The 17,634-nt window shown below is 39.7% G+C and overlaps 2 protein-coding genes and 1 pseudogene across 3 annotated transcripts in view; all 3 read right to left on the reverse strand.

The window, feature by feature from the left end:
- The window catches only part of LOC126400988 (signal-induced proliferation-associated 1-like protein 1), a 52,925-nt gene extending 52,528 nt beyond the window's left edge, over window positions 1-397 (reverse strand). For both annotated transcript variants that reach the window (XM_050062011.1, XM_050062008.1), the window contains exon 1: window positions 100-397. The gene's annotated coding sequence lies outside the window, so the exon portion shown is untranslated. The remainder of the gene's footprint in view (window positions 1-99) is intronic.
- A 4,224-nt stretch (window positions 398-4,621) lies between these two features.
- Window positions 4,622-7,559, reverse strand: gpx2 (glutathione peroxidase 2). The gene is made up of 2 exons (XM_050062027.1): window positions 6,887-7,559; window positions 4,622-5,338 (listed from the first exon to the last, which is right to left on the reverse strand). Exons 1-2 carry the CDS (start codon window positions 7,106-7,108, stop codon window positions 4,985-4,987), a joined length of 576 nt encoding a protein of 191 aa, XP_049917984.1. The 5' UTR covers window positions 7,109-7,559; the 3' UTR covers window positions 4,622-4,984.
- A 150-nt stretch (window positions 7,560-7,709) lies between these two features.
- On the reverse strand, window positions 7,710-17,517 carry LOC126400999 (ras-related protein Rab-15-like; annotated as a pseudogene).
- Window positions 17,518-17,634: the final 117 nt, after the last annotated feature.

Genomic DNA, 17,634 nt, shown 5'->3' on the forward strand with positions numbered 1-17,634 from the left:
AGATGTGCTTTGTCCACAGACAGCCGACAGATGTGTAGTGAGCACCTTGTACCGAGCACCGACACCCCGCACATGACGAGCACCACGTTCCCGACTCACCTTTCCTCTTCTCGGCTTCAAGCTTTTAGATGTCACACAATACGAAGCGGGTTTTTCCTCCTTTTGTTTCAACTCGTAACAAGGTCCTGGAAGTCCCGACACTCAAACTGCGCAGCGCTCTTCCTTCCTCGCCCTCGCGGGAAAACGTATTCGCTCCGGTTCAAACCGAAAATGCCCCGGTGTCGTCCTCCCGAAGGCAACTTGGAAGTTTGATAGAAAGTTACGGGTTTGCCTGGCTGCGCTATGCAGCTGCTGGAGGGATGAGATCATTCAGGCTGCCTCCCCCCTCCTCCTCCTCCTCCTCTCTATCTCTCTCCCTCTCTGGCTCTCCGTGCCCCGGAGTCTCGCGAGAAGGCTTTGCTGGGGAAAGCAAACGTTTCCGTGGCAACCGCGCACACCTGTAGTGGGTAGAGGAAGAGGACGGGAAACGAAGAGCTCTCACTCTGCCTGGAAAACAGAGCCTGTGAACTCTGCAAGCTAAATTACCAAGACAGTAGAGATACACACTTCCAAAAAATTACGTAAAGCTATTATTTGATAAAGTCAGTGAAGTCAACAGGCTTATATGTGTCATGACATCTAAATACAATGTGTGATAGGCTGTCTTCCATGAACTTTCTGGATTCACTGAATTTATTTTAATTTAATCTATTCATGCCTTTTATTCTGCTTGTTTGTTTGTTCTTGTCTTGTTTTGTCCTGCCAGGTTTATATGTCAGTAATCTGTATACTGTGAGTATTATCGTTGTGTATTGTGCTGTCTTTGTTTCCCTGCTTTGCAAAAAGTTCAATAAAAATAAAAGGGCCTATATCTGGGACATTCCTTTTACACAAAACTGTTGCTCAGCAAAAATGGAAAATATCCTCCTGAGACCTGAACTTTTGTTTGGTATGCATTTTTAATTTCTCCTAGCTATCTGGGATCAGTAGGACCTGATAACTATAAAAGAATCAAACACTGGCAACGACAATAAAGTCCCAATGTCCTCAAACAAGTACTTCCTAATTAATAGCCTTTTAGCTTGTTGCTGTTGCTAAAACTGGTCAAATTTGTTGCCATATCAAACTACAAACATTATTAATCATGAATAAACAAGTTTCAACCATAAGATATGATCAGGTTTTGGACCTTGTCCACTTTTGTGTCGGGATCAGCTGCAGACTGACTTGGCAGAGATGGCTGCCATTTTGTTTTTATATGTATTACTGTATTTTGCTCTTATTACCGCTAGATGGCACAAATAATGTCCACAAACGAGGACAACAGGTCTAAGTTAGGTAGAATGAAGTTTAAGGTCAAGTAAATCCAAAATATGATGTCCTCATATTAGGACACAGGGTCTCAGGAGGATATGATAAAATAGTTTATTTGAACTAGCATGAATATCATGTATGAAAATTAGGCTTTGAATGACATATCAGTGAAGTGTTACAATGCTTGTGTCACAGCACCTGAGGATAACGGCAGCTGACACAACACCACTGTATGATGCTAAAGCAATGTTCATAACTTGGATTAATTTTTATGAAAAACACTTTTGATTCTTTCATCCATGGGCCCATACAGACTAAAGAAATATGAATTATTTACTGGGTAATTAAGGAATGGAAGCATATTCTGACTTCATGACAGCTTCAGAAGAAGAGTCACCACTTGTTTTTTCATCGTGCCGTTAAAGCTGAATGAATTACAGTCTTCTCTGGTGCTCATGGTTTCTGTAAAACGAAATGCACAGAGCTAACAATGTGTAGCATTGCCATATTAACAAAAGTTCAAACATTTATATTTGTATGTGCAATCTAAGCAGCAACTAACGATAGCTCATGTGGGTAGTCAACAGTCCGGTTTTATACATATAGGAGAATGAACTGCATAGCAACCAGAGCAGGCCTCTAATTGAGACGGGCCTTTATTTGTCAAAATGTGTAGCTACACTTGGCTAGTAAAAGGGACTGTGTGTTTCACTGGGACTTGGCTTTTAACTGAAGTTTTACGGTACAAACACACACAAAAAAGATGGTGAAAACATGACTAATGACAAAAGACTCCCAAAGCTGCTGGGAGAAATAGGCCACAGCACTGCAATTCATCTCATAAATTCTCTGTAAACATTAAATAATTTAATTAATTCTTTATTTCTTTTATTGATGATCAGTCTATTTATTTATAAGTTCTTTATTTCACTGAACTCCTTGGCATATTTTTTATTTTCTATTCTTTTTTATTTTTATTTATTACTCATTTATTTATGTGTTTACTGTTCAAACAAACTGCCCCTGGTGGGATTAATAAAGTTGTTTGAATTGTAAATCTGATAACCCAGCAGCAAGATCTGTGAGGTGTTTTGACAGTAAATGGGCGTCACACATAACAAAACACCCATGAAGACTGTTATCTGTATCATCTGTATAATCCTGCACGGACCATTTGCACTGTGGTGCTGATCTCTAAACTGTACATCCATACAGGCAAAGGTGAAGATTTCTGGGTGGGTGGGTTTAGAACATGTGTGTTTGTCCTTCCCAATAAAAACATGTAAGTAAAGGACTTTTATTTTGACAAATTTAAAGACATACACCATATATTGATGCAAAAAGACACAAATTGGTGCATTATAATTCACTAGAGCACAGGATTTTATTTTATTTTACTGATTAGTCAAGTCAAAGTTTATTGTAGCCCAGTCACAAAGCCTGCCTCAAAGGGCTGTACAAATTCTAATTTCAATTCAATTTCAATTCTACTTTGACCTATAAAGTCCAAAATCACAAATCATAATTAGCCTTAGAAGGCTTTAAAGCATACAGCATAAGGAAAAACTCCCCCCCAAAAAAACTTTTAACTGGGAAAGATGGGAGAAACCTCAAGAGGAGCAACTAAGGATGGAAAATGTATGGATGGACTTGCTTTGGTAATGTTAACCTGTGTTTCCTATGCCAATGAAGCTTCTTTGAAACTGAAATTAAAATGAATACCCTCCAGTTTGTAGCCTACTCCAAACTTACACTTGTATCTTTTTCTTTGTAGGTCCAGTTACACACCTTATTATGTTTTACTGCTTATGTTTGTTTTAATTTAAACAAAATGTATTGTCTGGTTTCTGTTTTAATTTGCTTAGATTTGATCTTTCACTGACAATAATGAAATGTAACCAGACACATGAGAGCTCCAGTGTAGGACCCATTTACTTATTGCTCAGTGGAAACTAGCGACCTTTGACCTACTGTTGTAAATGTCTTGTTATAATTAAAGTTGGACAGATTGAGACAACATGTAGAGGATTTTGCTGCAAATACATGCAGGGTTATTTGGACCAAGCATGCGAATGAAAAGTGTTGTCGAGAGATGATTTGTGCAACGTTTTCAACACAAATTAATGCTGCTGTTGGTCATGTATTGTCACTGCTGTGGACTGTATTGTCTCTATGATGAGGTCACTGGTTGCTATTCATATATCCTGTTGTATGTTTCTTTTTACTCTGCCTGGCTCAGAAAACGCCCCTCAGAAATAAACAACGTTTTTTTAATTGAATTGAGCATGTGATGAGACAGTTTTATTCTGTTATTTTTATGAGACTTTTTTGGAGAATCGAATTAAGTGAATCATCTCTCAAACATAAACAATCTTTGGTGGTATTTTTCTGCAAGCTGGGTGTGCAGGGGAGCAGTGCAGAGGGGTGGTGAAGAGGCCCCTGGTATTCCTCCTCCAATATTTGCTGCCTCTAATAGGCAACATTACTCACCTGACTGTCAACCCCAGCCCAGTAGGCCTGTGGGAAATATATTAATCAAATGTCCTCATGTATCACGACGACAACACAAATATTCAAACGTGATATGCAAAGACAGTGAGTCAGGCTTTCTACAAACGGATATAAAACAGAGTCAGGTGACTGAGTGTCTCACTGCCGTCCCCGCAGCAACCTGCCAAAGACATTAGAGCGCTGCCTGGTCTGTGTAGCCTGTGGCTGTGACATCATCGGCTGATGTGGATGTGAGCGGATGTGCAGAAAATCCACTGCTAATCTGCAGACCTTGCAAACAATGCACACTCTGCATAGAAAATTAAAGCTGGATAAGAGCTCATTACACAGTGGCAAGGTCAATGCTCTTGTAAATGCATGATTTGGGACTTGTCTCTGAGTGTCACTGTGGTGGTAAAGCATTCCTGCAGCTGTGCAGGGCCACTGGTGTCAGCAAATCTTACTTGGAAATGTAGATTCAGTGAATTTGGTAGAGACATAAGATCTCAACAAGTAAAGAATGAATCAGCAGCATAGAGGATGCATAATGCAGAGGGATGGCCTGTGAGCTTTTAAATGTGCAATGATAACGTGCAGCATAATTCCACATCTTTCCCACTGTATTTCAAGCCTCATTACCGTGCCTACACAGAGCTGTTTCAGACGTGACAACATCTATTCTTGTCAACCGTGCATCAGAGACACACATCTTCATAGCAGGTGCATCGCTGGTTAGATCATCCAATTAAAAAAAGATACATCAGTGAGAGAGAGTATTGGTTTTTTAGGGTTTTATTCCAGTGCAAACATTTTGGGAGTGTGTGTGCTGTGAATGTTAATTCATGAAAGAAGTTATCTATGCGTATAATCAAATCTGTAGCACCATCTGCTGGCCAGGCTTGGATAAGACAAGAAACAGAAGAAAATACCTGGCTTTTCTATAAGGAATGCCCACTTTTGTATCATGGTACATATATTCAGTTTCTTCCTCCACTACTCTTAAGCACTTATGAGGCCTCAGATAATATTCCCTCAGCTTTTCAGAATATCACCCTCATTTAATAAGGTCTAAAAGTGTGGAGGACAGCATATCAGCTTTGACAGTGAAGGATGAGAAGTCATTAAGAGGTGAAGGCTATTCTTAGGTCTTGGTTAATCTTAACAGTCTTTGAATATCAGGCTCTATGTCAATGGTTGGGAACTTTTTGCTGTATCTTTTAAAGGGCTCTCCCTCTGGCCCGATGAGGAATTTCTCAAAGTTCCAAGAGACGTCGGTCCTGCTGATGGGACTCCAAACCAGAAATTTGGGGTCCTGCATGAGGGAGGTGGGGTCGTCATCGGGGTAGGGGAGCTTGTCTTTAAGATAGGCAAAGACCGGATGTGTGTTTGTTCCGTTGACGTCACACTTCTCGAAGATGGTGAAGCTGGGCTTGAAGCCGCCGCCTGGACGCACGTGCTGCAGGGAATTCAGGATCTCACCATTGCTGCAGTTCTCCTGCAAAATACAACTGTTTGTTTTCATATTGTCGATGAAGATTCTCAGCCATCCAGATCATGGTAATCACAAGTGCTATATCGTAGGCAACTGGACTTTCTTTAGTTCTGAATAAGCCTCTTGGATGAGAGGCAAAACGTCTTCAAGAAACTCTAAGTCCAGTTGCCTACAGTATAGCACCCATGATTGTTTTCATATTGCCTAGATGTTTTGTACTTCCTGGCAATATTGTAATGGCTCTAAGGCACATAGTTAGTCTAATTATGGTGATAACTGGAATTAAGCTGATTACACTGAAGACAATAAAAGCACCTCTATAAGTGTGTCAGGCAGATCCTTGAAATCTAAATGTAATATCAAAGCTAAAGTACCAGCTATGATTTTCACACTATGCAGACTTGTTGTTCTGATGGAGCTGCTGTCATGGCATCAGGACTGAATGGAGTACAGACTCGTCCCCCAGGCTCTTTCCCTGTTATATACATGATATTGGATTTTTTGCAAATATTCGATGTGCTGATATTTAACAGCTCATTTGACCGATAACCGATAGAGCCTCACTATCACGTCATGATAGTTATCCACTTTTTTCCCTACCTAATTTTAGTGATCATCAACTCTCTTCTGTAATGGATTTAACAATATATTATGCATGCATACTCTTATCATGATGGCCCACTTTATAGTAGGAAAGCACGCAATTTCAGCACATCATCATTATCGGCAGAGAAAAGCTTTAAAATGAAATATTGGCATTGGCCTGAAATCAACATTTCTGCTGATAAGATGACACTTTAGTTATACAACATTAATTAGACAAAATAGGTCAGATTTGCTCTGGTTGTGAAGTGTCAGGGTTGTTTCAGGGAGAGCATCATCCAAGCCTGGTAAAGTGGTATTAATTGTACAGTATTGTTTGAAAATGATACATGAAAATAAATATGCCATGTTTTACATGCAACTTAAGTTGAAGCAGGTTTCTTTTTGTTGCTCAGTGAATGTGTACATTTTGAAAAGCATTGTATGTTACGTCAGCACCTGATGATGGGTCATCATGATAAGAGTGGGCATAATAACATATTATTCCACGACTGGAATGACTTCATATTCTCTGCAATTAGGCAGAAAAAATGTGCATCTATCAGTATAGCCATTGGTAATTGGTCAAAATTAGTTGGGAAATATCAGCATATTGGATATCAACATAAATGCAATGTTATGCATCCCTACTTTACAGGTATAATGGGAATAAGTCTCAATGGGTGAAACAAATATTGGAAAACCAAGATACAAAGAGAAAGCTCAAAATCCTGTTTAAAATGATCAAACAACTGATTAAATTGGCTTTAAACAGAGTTCAGGTGAAGCCTGCAATACAGAAAATTGTATTTTATATCCAGAGAAAGCACTAAGGTGGGTGAGAATTTGTATTAACAAGTCAGCTGATACAGCAGGTTTGACATGAATAATAAAACATCATCTGCATATATAGTAAATTGATGAGATTTACGGCCTACATGAAGACCAGATATTGTAGGGTTAACTGACCTGATATCCAAACTGGTTACAGGGAAAACCCAGGACCACCAGCCGATGTGGGTACTTGCTCTGAAGCTGGTTGAGCTCACTGTAGTCCCGGGTGGTGGTGCCTCAGAGCGAGGCCACATTCTCTATCAGGACCACTCGTCCCCGAAACACGTTGAAATCCACCGAGTCCCCCTCCAGCGTGGTGGCTTTCAGGTCGTAGAAGGTCTTGGCGATGAACGTCATCTCAACTCCTGTGCTTCCTCAGTGGAGGCAGAAGGGATATCAACGTGTGACTGTATCCAACTGCTCGGTCACCTGACTCACTTGGGGCAGAATGCTGCCTTTCATGGGTGTCGAATGGCTCTGCAGGAAACTGATCTACAGCTGACACACGACACTCTTTACAAGTCCCAGATAGATCGATGTAACTGATTGTAAAACCACACAAGTACATGAAGTAGTGTTTGCATCATTTACAATAATGTGTGTTATCTATTTGGGATAAGCTTTTAAAAGTGTTTAAATTTTGAATGTCTTTGCATTTATGTGCCATTAATGATTGGAATACTTTTAATATTTAAATATTACTCTGCGTATATGTTTGACATGCTTATTGTAAAAGGAAAATAGCGAAACAGCATGTATTATGGCATGTATTCGGCTTATCTCTACAACGTGTATCAGTTTCCTGTCATCAAAAATTTAAAAGTGTGATCACCTGTCTTTCAGAGCAGCTGATAAAAAATAAATGAACCTACTGTCTGAACTCCGTGTCGACCTAACTTCACTCTCAATCCAAATGTAGTGACTCAGCAAGGCTCAGATACCCAATTCATTTCTTTTAAATATGGCAATTTAAATTTATTAACTTATACATCGCTTAAATTTTTTTGCAACATCCATGAGTTTCAAACATTATATTAAAATGTCATATCTGTGGCACCTCAGAAAACCCTGAAAACATCATATTAAGCAGCAGTAACGCTGCTTAAATGCATAACATACAGTAGGCAATACCAGTCACATTCATAAAACAAACTGTACATATACATTCAGGATGGTAAACAAACATGCACTGCATTTAGAACGGTCATTGAACATGGCACAACACTGCCTCCGTCGAGGAAATAAGCTCATTGTGTAAAAGAATCCAACCCTGCTTGGTTTGAGTTTCGAGGTGTAAATAATTCAACTCTGTCCTCTGGCTACCTTGTTGTAGCATATACACTGTTTGCAACTGAATAAAACGACCTCTTGGGTATGGATCCACAAGTTACCAATCGATTTGTCGATATACAGTGCATTCCACAAGTTATAAATAAAGAGAGCGTGTGCACTGGTAGTTTTGTTGGAGTAAACGGATACAGAGCTACCTTCATGCAGGGTTCAGTGATAATGCAACAGATTGAGCCCTCTGCTGGTGGCTGCTGCTAACTACGTTTACTGACTTAAGAAAAGTGAAACCAAAGGAGCACCCTCCTGGCCAACAGGTCACAGTATCTATGAACAAGGCAGAGGAGTGCTGAGTCAAGTCACAGTGGGGAATGAAATGTCTTTAGCTACAGTATTTGCCGTGTGATGGCCCTCTTTCTAACAGGCGCAGCTCTTCTGTGTGTTGTTGTTGTTGTTGGTGGTGGTGCTTTCACTGCTTTTCTCTTCTTCCAGTCCAGCCTGTGCCAGATAATCATCCAGAGATCCCAACAAGTTGTCCACATCTCTCTTGTGAGCCTGCAGTACCAGTTCTGTCACACGAGTGAAGGCCTGAAGGAAGGAGGAAGTAAAAAAAAAATACTTTAGATAATAACTAAGAATGTAGCAGGAAGTTCCCCGCAGTGTTTCATTCACATTTTTAACGTGACAGTGTCTATTGAGTTGCATCCTGTCTCCTACCTCAGTGATGTTACTGCTCGTGGAGGCACTGGTCTCAAAGAACTCCATCCCATAGGATTCTGCTAGCTGCAAGATCCAGTTGTAATGGTTAGAAGGAAGTACGACAAAAGGTGTTTGATAGCTTTAGCCAGTTTTCTCCACAAGTAAATGAACTCAGGGTTTAGGAGACTGGATGTTAGCACTTATTAACTGGCCTTTCACTTGTTTTTAAAGTGGAACTAGACAAGGGTCAAGGGTTTTCACTTTATCTTTATGAAGTACATGTTGATTGCACTGTAATGGCTACAGAATAATGACACATCAACATTTCGACTGGTTCCATATAAGCCTTGCTTTCACTATGCAAATCTGTCTGTCACTAGGTATGATCTCCTAGGAAAATGAAGGTTCAATTTATGGCACAAAGGAAGCATGTTAACCATTGCGTAACCAAAACAGGAAGAGGATAGCACTTTTGTTTTACCTGATAACTATCAGTAGCTATCCACTTTCCAATGACTATCTGTATACGTTTTTTGAAATTACTATCTCAAGTAGCGGAAATGGTGGACAGTAGAACAACCACTGAAGAAGCTTCTTGGATGAGAGGCGAAACGTCTTCAAGAAACGCAAGCAAGTCCAGTTGCCTATGATATTAGCACTTACTAGAACAACCAAAGTAAAAGGACAACCAAAGGTAATCCTAAGTGCTATATTGTAGGCAACTGGACTTGAGTTTCTTGAAGACGTTTCACCTCTCATCCAAGAGACTTCTTCAGTTCTTGCGGACTGGTGCGGAGTCGCAGGCTTTAAACTCTGTGTGGGTGTGAACCCTTACAGTGTCACTGAGGTCGCATGTGAATCGTTGATACCTGGCCATTATGTGTCGTTAGAGTTAGACGGGTCCAGGTGTGAATGGGTGTAAAGTCATTTGGGGAGGAATCCCAAGACTGCGTTGCCGGTGGGTAATAAGTGGTGTCGTAGGCCACCTCCTGTGTTTAATGATAGGTCGTTCCAAAGTAACAAAAGGGGCAGAAAAAAAGTTGAGAAGTCTGTTTCCGAACGAAGTACCTATACAAATTAACTGATGCCCTGGGTGATTTTTGGAAAAAAATTAAATTCTGTTTTTACCATAATAAAGTATTAAATCAAACTGTTGTATTGAGGTGTTTGTCCTTTAGACAAGTCTGCCTACCATTTAATCCTAGCGACGAGTACGGGGCATTTTTGGTTTCTTTTGTATGTAGGGTGTCTACAGGTACAAGACACTTTAATTCAATGCTTTTTAAGACTTTTTCAAAATAATTTTCAACCAAATTTAAGACTGATCTTTGAACAAGTCATCGTTATCTTATTTAAGCATTGCAGGTAAGTTTAAAGATCAGTATATATACAGTCCAATGCACAGGTAGGTTTTATGTAGGAATGTTGTTATTAGAGTGAGTTAGGTTTCTTTACAGTTTGCCAACAGGTAGCGCTGCAGCCAAGACCACCTAAATGAAACCAAGTCATGATCAAGACCAGACCAGTGAGAGTCCCACACTGCATGACACACTCAGGATAAAATGTGGAACATAAAAAACCATAGGCACTGCCTCAGAAAACAAATGAAAATTCCTCTTATTTACCTCTTTTATATCCACACTGTATAGACGGTATGTGTGTATGTAAAAGTGCACCATGAGAATGTGTTGTAAATAATCAAAAGGCACTGCAGAAGTCAATTTTATGTTTTTTTTTTTTGATTACCATAAACACACACATACAAACAATAAGAAGTTGAAACCAACTCCTATACCTTTAATAAACTTTTTTACACATGCAATTTTGACTAAAATTAAGACTATTTAATGACTTTTAAAGGCCAAATATTTATAAAGTTAAAGACATTTTAAGATTTTTATGGACCTGCAGACACCCTGTGTATATCTACAACATCCTACATGTACGTTAACACCATCTTATCTTACTATATAATGACAAAAACTCTGTCTGTGGGTGTGTCTGTGTCTGTTCCACGTTTTTCTCCTCACTGACTTGGTCAATCCATGTGAAATTTGGCACAGTGGTAGAGGGTCATGGGAGGATGTGAATGAAGCAATATTACATCAGTTGGCCAAAGAGGGGCGCTATAGCAACCGATTGAAATTGCAAACTTTGAATAGGCATATCTCATGCCCCGTATGTCGTAGAGACATGGAATTTTGCACAGAGATGCCTCTCCTCATGAGGAACAAATTGGCATCAAGAACCCATAACTTCCGGTTATATAGATTTTCCGCCATTTTGAATTTTTTGAAAACACTTAAAATCGATCTCTTCCTAGGAAGTTTGACCGCTCTGCATGAAACTGGGTGAACATAATCTAGGGACCAATATCTAAAGTTCCCTCTTGGCAAAAGTTGGAAAACTTACTAAAACTGAGCTTCTATAAGGCAATGAATATTGCGGAGGGCGTGGCTCATCACATAAAGGTGTATAACATCTCAAGGGTTTCACCCATCACCACGCAACTTTGTAGGCATATGACCACACATAATCTGAGGGGACCCCTCCATTATTGACCCCATCAAACAAAATGGGGGCGCTAGAGAGCTCATTTCTTATCTAGGCCTAACCGCCATATGGATTTTTACTAAACTTGGTAGATATGTAGAACAGGACGCCTCAAGGTGACTGGAGAAATTTAACTCTAATTGGCAACTGGGTGGCGCTATAACAACAGAAAAATGCTTCAAAATGGCTAAAATGCGACCGATCGCTGTGGCTCCCCCTGTGGACAAATGTTTGTTTTTTTTAATTTTTGGTATGACTAAGTCATGGTATGGTATGCTGTACATAATCACGGAAACTGTCCATGGTATGGTATGCTGTACATAATCACGGAAACTGTCAGTGTGTCATTCTGTCTGTCCCACGCTTTTCTACTCACTGACGTGGTCAATCTATGTGAAATTGCACATAGGCATTGAGGATTGGCATAGGTAGAAGGTGACAAAGCTACCAATGGGTATGGACTAGTATAAGTTATATTGCAAAAAAAGACCTTTAAAAACACTAATAAAACCCACAAAATACGTTTGAGTCACACCTTGCTTCCTTGTTCCCTTGTCACCTGCCTTCTGAGCTCTTCATCAGACTTGTTTCCTACCAAGATCCTCTGCACCTTGCCTGGAGCGTACTGCAAAACAACAACACCCAAATACCAGACAGACAGCACCGAGATAAGGGACTTCATCATCTTGTCACTCACACTAAGCCACTGGATGTGCAGGAAGCATCAGCAGCGCACTGAGAGGCAGAACAAATACTGAGTGACCGTGAAGGGCGAGCGAGTGAAATGAGAGTGCTTATTGGACTTACTTCATCCACATCACCGACCCACTTCACCAGGTGCTGAAAGGACGACTCGCTTGTGATGTCGTACGCGAAGATGATACCCTGGACAAGAATCCATGCAAAGGGATTAAACAATGAATGCTACAGTAACACATGTGAGGGTAACTTGATCATACGGAGGGGTCACCTGTGCACGCCTGTAGTACTGTTTGGTGATGGTCTGATAACGTTCTTGCCCGGCCGTGTCCCTGCACAGAGGACAAACACACATCAGCACAGGAGGACCACACAATATGTCCATCATTAGCGTACTGAAAGTGCAATAACATCATACATGACTCACCATATCTGTACTCGCACCCTGATGCCATCTAGCTCTAGTGTTTTCATCTTAAAATCAACTCCTATAACAAAAGAAGCAGAACACATTAACAGACACATGTTGTGATGCAGCTGCAAACACGTTCCCAAGGTCAAACTCGAATCACTCAAGCACCTGTGACAGATTGGTGACAAATCTGGGCTATTGTGTCTTAGTGAGCACTTAATGAGTCCTGCTCAGAGACACTATTATCCCAAATGAGTAGTAGCTCAGGCACAGCATAGTGTCAGCTTTTAAATCACTGTGTGGCCACCAGGGGGACGTAACTGATGTGAACTACAGCTGTGTGTTTTAGCTGCTGGGTAACATGACATGTGTGACATGTGACAGGACAGGAGCTGCTGCCAACAACTAGGATGCATCACTTAAAATCAGTTCATCAGTTTATATTAAAGTCAATAAATCAATTCTTGTGTGTTTTGTGTGTTATTTGGTTTATAATATTTTAGTCTTCCTAAACTGTTCTAACTAAAGGCCTACTGTATCAGTGGTATATTAGCTTCAGTAATGATTCATATGCTGATTATTTTCCTGATTATTCGGTTAATTTTTGGTGGTGGAAAAACACCCGTCACACTTTTGTGAAGTCAACATCTGCATGTTGCTTATTTTGTCTCACTAACAGTCCAAAACTCAGAGATCACTTAAGACAGAAAAGCAGCAAGGCCTCAGAGTAGAGAAGCTGTAGCAAAAATAATGTTTCTCTGAAAAATAAAATCAAATGGTTCATTTATGGGGCTTTTTTTCTACAGCAGACCTGTCAAAGTAGGACAGTAGATGCACGTGTGTTAATAACATTAATAACATTAGTGTAGTTCAGTTTTCACACTTACAGCCTCAGCTCAGTGATGATATATATTTTATTTTAATATTTTAATTTTTATATCCTAAGTACTTAAGTTAAACACGGTAGCATAATGCACATTCTATTTTTACTTTATTTTATTTCATTGCTTTATTACGGAAGCGTATTGCACTCACTTGACAAATAAAATTAAAAAATCTGTTTTATTGAGTAATTTTTTCTGTTTTTCGGTGTAATTTTTTTCTGTTTTTCATGGTATTTCTGTTTCTGTTTTTCGGGGTAATTTTTTCTGTTTTTCTGAGTATTTGCTTCTCGTGAGATTTTGAAGTATCTTGTCTCCTCGTTCAGGAAAAAAAATTACCACGAAAAACAGGGCTTTTATTATTTGTCAAGTGAATGCAATACACTTCCGTACTTTATATTTACTTGCTTTTATTTCATAATCTTATTCTTACTTCTTATAATTTTCTTTTCTTTACATGGGAGCAACTGTAAATAATCATAATTTCCCTTTGGGGATCAATAAAGTATTTCTGATTTTGATTAAAGGTATACTACGCATGATTTTAAAAAAATGTGGAGAGAAAGAAAAAAGTAATTCCCTCTCAATCATCATTTATAACCCACTAGTGTTTTTATCTGCAAAGAGACTCTGCAGCCCTCTCCCTGTATATCTCTAACTCTCGCTTTATTTTCTGTGTTTGACATGTTCATGGGTGTGTACCCCTACGGCACTCAGGTGAGGTTGCAGCTTCATAAAAAGATGTGACGAGGTGCCAGACCGTAAGCAGCAGGCATCCAAGACAGACGGCAAAACCCCAACAGGTGCAAATCTGGAATCTGGAACAGTGTGACAGTGCAGATCCACTTCCTGTCAAGCAACTAATCAAAGAGTTGACTAAGCATTTCAGCTCCACTATACTTCCCTGTACTATACTATACTGTACAACTGCACTTTTGCTTTTCAAGTTCTGCTGAATAGAGCATTTTGTTGATTTGGTGATATTTAAAGAGAGAATGAAACAGTGACTGACTCCACAAGCTGGCAGAATTTCTGCTTAAGAAGTTATATCCACATGAGTTTGATTTAAATATGAGACTTCAAATGAATCAGAGAATATGCCCTCTGTACACTCCAGTAAAATCATATAAAAAAATCTAATGGTGTTCCTTTAGTCAGTGTCAGGTAAGATAAGACAGATTTACAAAGATGTGCTCAAACTGCATTCCGTATGTGCGACAGTCTCAGCCACATATTTTTTGGTGTTGACAAATAATACATCCACTGAGGGATGCCTGGTCTCCTAACCAACTTAGAAATAATACTTGGAAGAAAGAATGATTTTCAGGCACTCATACATGGAGCAGGAACAGATGCATTTGTATTAAGTTAAAAAGCTTTTACTCTAAAACATGGCTGCTTACATTTAAATACCGACCAGTTTTGACCCTAAGGTCTTTGTCAGGGTGTAAAAGGGTGCACAGGAGTCAAGTATTTTATAAGCTCGGCAGGGGGTGTCAGGCAGTCTTGGTTAATAAGTGAGCAAAGGTGGGTGACAGCATTGGATTACAGTGAGAGGCCATTTTGAAAATGACACACCTCCACAAGTGTTCAGCGAAAAAAAAACGCCCTGTACTAAAATGAAAAATTATTTCAATTACTACAAATATATATAAAAATAAATTAATTAAAAAAATAATAAAAAATTACATTAAAAAAAACCCCCACAATACTCTTTGTATCTGCAAGTATATTCATGTACTATAATTTTTTTTGTAATCGATTGTCTGCTTGCAATTATCCCTTTTAATAATTGGAAGAAAAGATAAGACCGTGTGTGATATTGGGCTTAAGAAGAAAGTGTTTCAAATTCAAATGTATTTTTATACAGTGTTAAAGAACTCATTATGTCATGGCGTGTTTTCACTTTAAAACAAAAGCAGTTTCACAGTTGGTCCTCTGAGCCTTTGTCATGTGTAGCTCACTGTGGTCATTCTTGTGGGACATAAAACCTTTAACACCTTGTCACTGACACAAGCTTGCATATCCTCCTGAGACCCTGTGTCCTCATATGAGGACGTCACATTTTGGGTTTACTTGACCTTAAAGGAAATGGCCACTTTAGAATGAAAATACAGACAGTACTTACTCACCTTCATGCCGACAAGAAGTCCAGGGTAGTTTTTTAATCCACAAAACTTGTTCGGTGTATCGGAGGATAACAGCTAGCCGGATTTTCCACACACTTGAAGTGCATGGAACTCACGTTCAAAATCATTTTGAAAATGAAATAAAACTCTGCTAATGCATTTCGAAAACGTCAGAAAGGCTCGTCCGTCGTAATCCAAGTGCCCTGAAGCCGCAGCGTGCAAAACTGACTTGAAAAAACGTAATTTACTCCACTTTTATAGCATCATTTCTCACCATGGTCAGTTAGCCTGCAACTTGCGAGACTCGAGAACAAGAAAGTCTCTGAACGTTCTCGAGTCCTGGGCACTTGGATTACGACGGACGAGCCGTTCAGACGTTTTTGAAACGTATCAGCTGAGTTTTATTACATTTTCAAAATGTGGGTACCATGCACTTCAAGTGTAGCTGTTATTCCGGCTAGCTGTTATCCTCCGATACCCCGAACAAGTTTTGTGGATTAAAAAACTACACTGGACTTCTTGTCGCCATGAGGGTCAGTAAGTACTGTCTGTATTTTCATTCTAAAGTGGTCATTTCCTTTAACTTAGACCTATTGTCCTTGTTCGTGGACACTTTTTTGTGCCATCTAGTGGCAGTAAGAGCACAATACACTAATACCATAGACTGTATAAATACATGTACAAACAAGATGGCAGCCATCTCTGCCAAGTCAGTCTGCAGCTGATCCTGACACGAAAGTCAACAAGATCTAAAACCTGATCACACTGTATGGTTGAAACTTGTTTATTCATGATTAATAATGTTTGTAGTTTGATATGGCAACACATTTGACCAATTTTAGCAACAGTAACAAGCCTTTAAAATTGTCTCGTTTGAGGACTTTGAGACTTAATCATTGACAATGTTGAGTTTTTTATACTTATCAGGTCCTACTGATCCCAAATAGCTAGGAGAAATTAAAAATGCATATCAAACAAAAGTTCAGATCTCAGGAGGATATTTAGAAAATGTGTCAGCGCTGTGTCACTAATGTTTATGTAACATAAGCAAAGCCGTGTCTCCAACAGGTCTGTTTAAACTGCCGCAGTGTCAGAGCCCACAGTTGTTCCCACAGCTCTCTGACAGAAACTGTGCTGAGAGAAACGGGGAACACAGATGTGGAGGGAAACCTTCTTACGTTTCCCAATAATCACAACATCAGAGATCTAAAGCTTTCTCACATAACTGGGTTTAATCCCATGTAAAGCTCTCCTGAGATCCAGCGTGCAGCTCTCAAACCCTTTACCCTGAATTCACTCAGCACTGCAGCACTTTCTCAAACAGCCACAACACAGCACACAGCCCAGCATGTGTCGACTGTTCTTCTTTGCCTATGTGGAAATAACTTACTTTTGTTTAAAGCCACTTCCCTTCCACTCATTAGCCAGGAAAAGGGGCAGCAGTGATATGAGGCACTAATGTGTGTATCTGTCTTCAAGTGTCATTTTGTGAATAAAAACAGGATATTTAACACTTTGAGGGCAGAGAAAATATTTATTTTCCTCTGCACCTTCCTTTCCATTGTTACTGTGACAGTTAACATCCTTTAATATCTTTCTTTAGGGACATATTTGTGTCAGAAAACATATATGTTAGTGTGGTCAGTGCAGCTTTGTGAGCAGTAGTTTTTCAGTCAGTTTAACCTGAGGCACTTTGCACTAATCCTACCAGCTCAGCAGGCCTGTTTAAACACCCTGACACAAAATGGAAAATTACACTCAAGTTTTCTTAAATTCAATTAAAAAGTTGCCTCCTAAACATTTACTCTGTAAAAAAAACTATATACTGATGTTTATCCGGTTCAAGCTGCGGCCGACATGGAGCCACAGGATGAGTTTTCACACAGGCGTCACTGTAAACTTGTTGCATGTCTTACCGATGGTGGAAATGTGTGTGGGGTCAAAGTCACTCTCCGTGAACCTGCGCAACATGCACGTCTTCCCGACCCCCGAGTCTCCGAGCATCAGCAGCCGGAACAAGATGTCGTACTGTTTAGCCATGACCATAAACTATAATAGAGGACAAAGCATGACTCCTGCTGCATGTAGCTCTGGGCTCAGTGCTGCTGTGTGCGGCTTTCAGGGACACTCGGAAAACCCTACCTGTGAACTCGGAAACTGTAAACAGGCTAAGTAGGTTAACTCACAACAACTGATGCGATTTTATAAAAGCAGGCTGTTTAG

This window comes from Epinephelus moara, chromosome 14 (assembly GCF_006386435.1).
Source record: "Epinephelus moara isolate mb chromosome 14, YSFRI_EMoa_1.0, whole genome shotgun sequence".
Lineage (NCBI taxonomy): Eukaryota > Metazoa > Chordata > Actinopteri > Perciformes > Serranidae > Epinephelus > Epinephelus moara.